General features: G+C 46.7%; 1 protein-coding gene across 1 annotated transcript in view; it reads right to left on the bottom strand.

The window, feature by feature from the left end:
- Window positions 1-2,500, bottom strand: part of LOC113568548 (connector enhancer of kinase suppressor of ras 2) — a 32,028-nt gene that overhangs the window by 9,311 nt on the left and 20,217 nt on the right. Inside the window, exons 10-12 of the mRNA XM_035526776.2 lie at window positions 1,270-1,391; window positions 947-1,110; window positions 722-802 (exon numbers count right to left, since the gene is read on the bottom strand). Of these exons, the coding sequence (XP_035382669.1) occupies window positions 722-802; window positions 947-1,110; window positions 1,270-1,391 (367 nt within the window). The remainder of the gene's footprint in view (window positions 1-721; window positions 803-946; window positions 1,111-1,269; window positions 1,392-2,500) is intronic.

Below are 2,500 nucleotides of genomic sequence, written 5' to 3'. Positions count from 1 at the left end.
GGTGTGAAGATTAAAGTACGGTATCGTGGAGTATAGTAAAGTGTGGCAGTGTGAAGATTAAAGTACGGTATCGTGGAGTATAGTAAAGTGTGGTAGTGTGAAGATTAAAGTACGGTATCGTGGAGTATAGTAAAGTGTGGTAGTGTGAAGATTAAAGTACGGCATCATGGAGTATAGTAAAGTGTGGTGGTGTGAAGATTAAAGTACGGCATCGTGGAGTATAGTAAAGTGTGGTGGTGTGAAGATTAAAGTACGGTATCGTGGAGTATAGTAAAGTGTGGTGGTGTGAAGATTAAAGTACGGCATCATGGAGTATAGTAAAGTGTGGTGGTGTGAAGATTAAAGTACGGCATCATGGAGTATAGTAAAGTGTGGCAGTGTGAAGATTAAAGTACGGTATCGTGGAGTATAGTAAAGTGTGGTGGTGTGAAGATTAAAGTACGGTATCGTGGAGTATAGTAAAGTGTGGTGGTGTGAAGATTAAAGTACGGTATCGTGGAGTATAGTAAAGTGTGGTGGTGTGAAGATTAAAGTACGGCATCATGGAGTATAGTAAAGTGTGGTGGTGTGAAGATTAAAGTACGGTATCGTGGAGTATAGTAAAGTGTGGTAGTGTGAAGATTAAAGTACGGCATCATGGAGTATAGTAAAGTGTGGTGGTGTGAAGATTAAAGTACGGTATCGTGGAGTATAGTAAAGTGTGGTGGTGTGAAGGTGACACCTCGACTTCCTCGCTTGTAAACTCCAGATTCTTGAGGTTCTGCAAGCCATTCCGTTGTCATAGACACCTGCCTCGGATCACCTGTATAAACAAAACATTGTAAGAGGTATGTGAGTGTGAGTGTGTGTACTATGTATGTGTGAGTGTGTTTGAGTGTGTATTTCTGTGTGAGAGAGTTTGATTGTGTGTGTGTGTGTGTGTGTGTGTGTGTGTGTGTGTACGGACTGCGTGTGGGGGTGTGATCCCTGAAGCGTAGTACTGTGCTCCGGCCTGTTTCAGGGTCCAGTAGGGGGCGGTGTGACCCTCCAGAGCTGTCCAGGTCCATATAGAAGCCTGGGGACTCTGAGCCCAGACCACTGAAGCCCAGAGCTCTCTCCAACTCCTCCTCTCTATCACACACACACACACACACACACACACACACACACACACACACACACACACGCACACACACACACAGAGCTTACACTCATAGCATCTCTCTGTGTATGACAGTATACAAGATTGAATGGTTTTGTGTTTGTGTGTGTGTGAGTGTGTGATAGTACCTGTGCCCATAAACTGGGGACAAAATGAATACATCGTGTGTTGCTGGTGAGTCCAGACCAGGTGAAAGTCCCAGAGTACCAGGGGGAGTAGGAGACTCACTACATGGACTAGTAGGGAGGGGCTGTTAAATACACACACAGCGTGAGTTTACCAATAAACTGGCCCTTGACTGCTGAATCTCCAGTGAACGTTTGGAGGTTGTGGTTAGATTTACCATCCACTAATCCAGGGAACAAAGGATAGGTCACCTAACGCTGAATAAATATGTTAATTAACTGTATTTGCATAATTGTTATTTTCATTTCACAATTTGGATAACTCTCTTATCCAGGGAGACGTACACATTTATCAGTGTGACAGTACATGTGTTCTCAGGAATCAAACCCTGCACCTCAGACACACTGTCTCTAGACACGCACCTCAGACACACTGTCTCTAGACACGCACCTCGGACACACTGTCTCTAGACACGCACCTCGGACACACTGTCTCTAGACATGCACCTCAGAAACACTGTCTCTAGACACGCACCTCGGACACACTGTCTCTAGACACGCACCTCAGAAACACTGTCTCTAGACACGCACCTCAGAAACACTGTCTCTAGACACGCACCTCAGAAACACTGTCTCTAGACACACACCTCAGACACACTGTCTCTAGACACGTACCTCAGAAACACTGTCTCTAGACACGCACCTCAGAAACACTGTCTCTAGACACGCACCTCAGAAACACTGTCTCTAGACACACACCTCAGAAACACTGTCTCTAGACACGCACCTCAGAAACACTCTCTCTAGACACGCACCTCGGACACACTGTCTCTAGACACGCACCTCGGACACACTGTCTCTAGACACGCACCTCGGACACACTGTCTCTAGACACGCACCTCAGAAACACTGTCTCTAGACACGCACCTCGGACACACTGTCTCTAGACACGCACCTCAGAAACACTGTCTCTAGACACGCACCTCAGAAACACTGTCTCTAGACACGCACCTCAGAAACACTGTCTCTAGACACGCACCTCAGACACACTGTGTCTAGACACACACCTCGGACACACTGTCTCTAGACACGCACCTCAGAAACACTGTCTCTAGACACGAACCTCAGAAACACTCTCTCTAGACACGCACCTCAGACACACTGTCTCTAGACACGCACCTCGGACACACTGTCTCTAGACACGCACCTCGGAAACACTGTCTCTAGACACGCA

Source organism: Electrophorus electricus, chromosome 8 (genome assembly GCF_041902795.1).
Source record: "Electrophorus electricus isolate QZ-2024a chromosome 8, ASM4190279v1, whole genome shotgun sequence".
Classification (NCBI taxonomy): domain Eukaryota; kingdom Metazoa; phylum Chordata; class Actinopteri; order Gymnotiformes; family Gymnotidae; genus Electrophorus; species Electrophorus electricus.
This window is presented reverse-complemented; position numbering and strand designations above follow the sequence as displayed.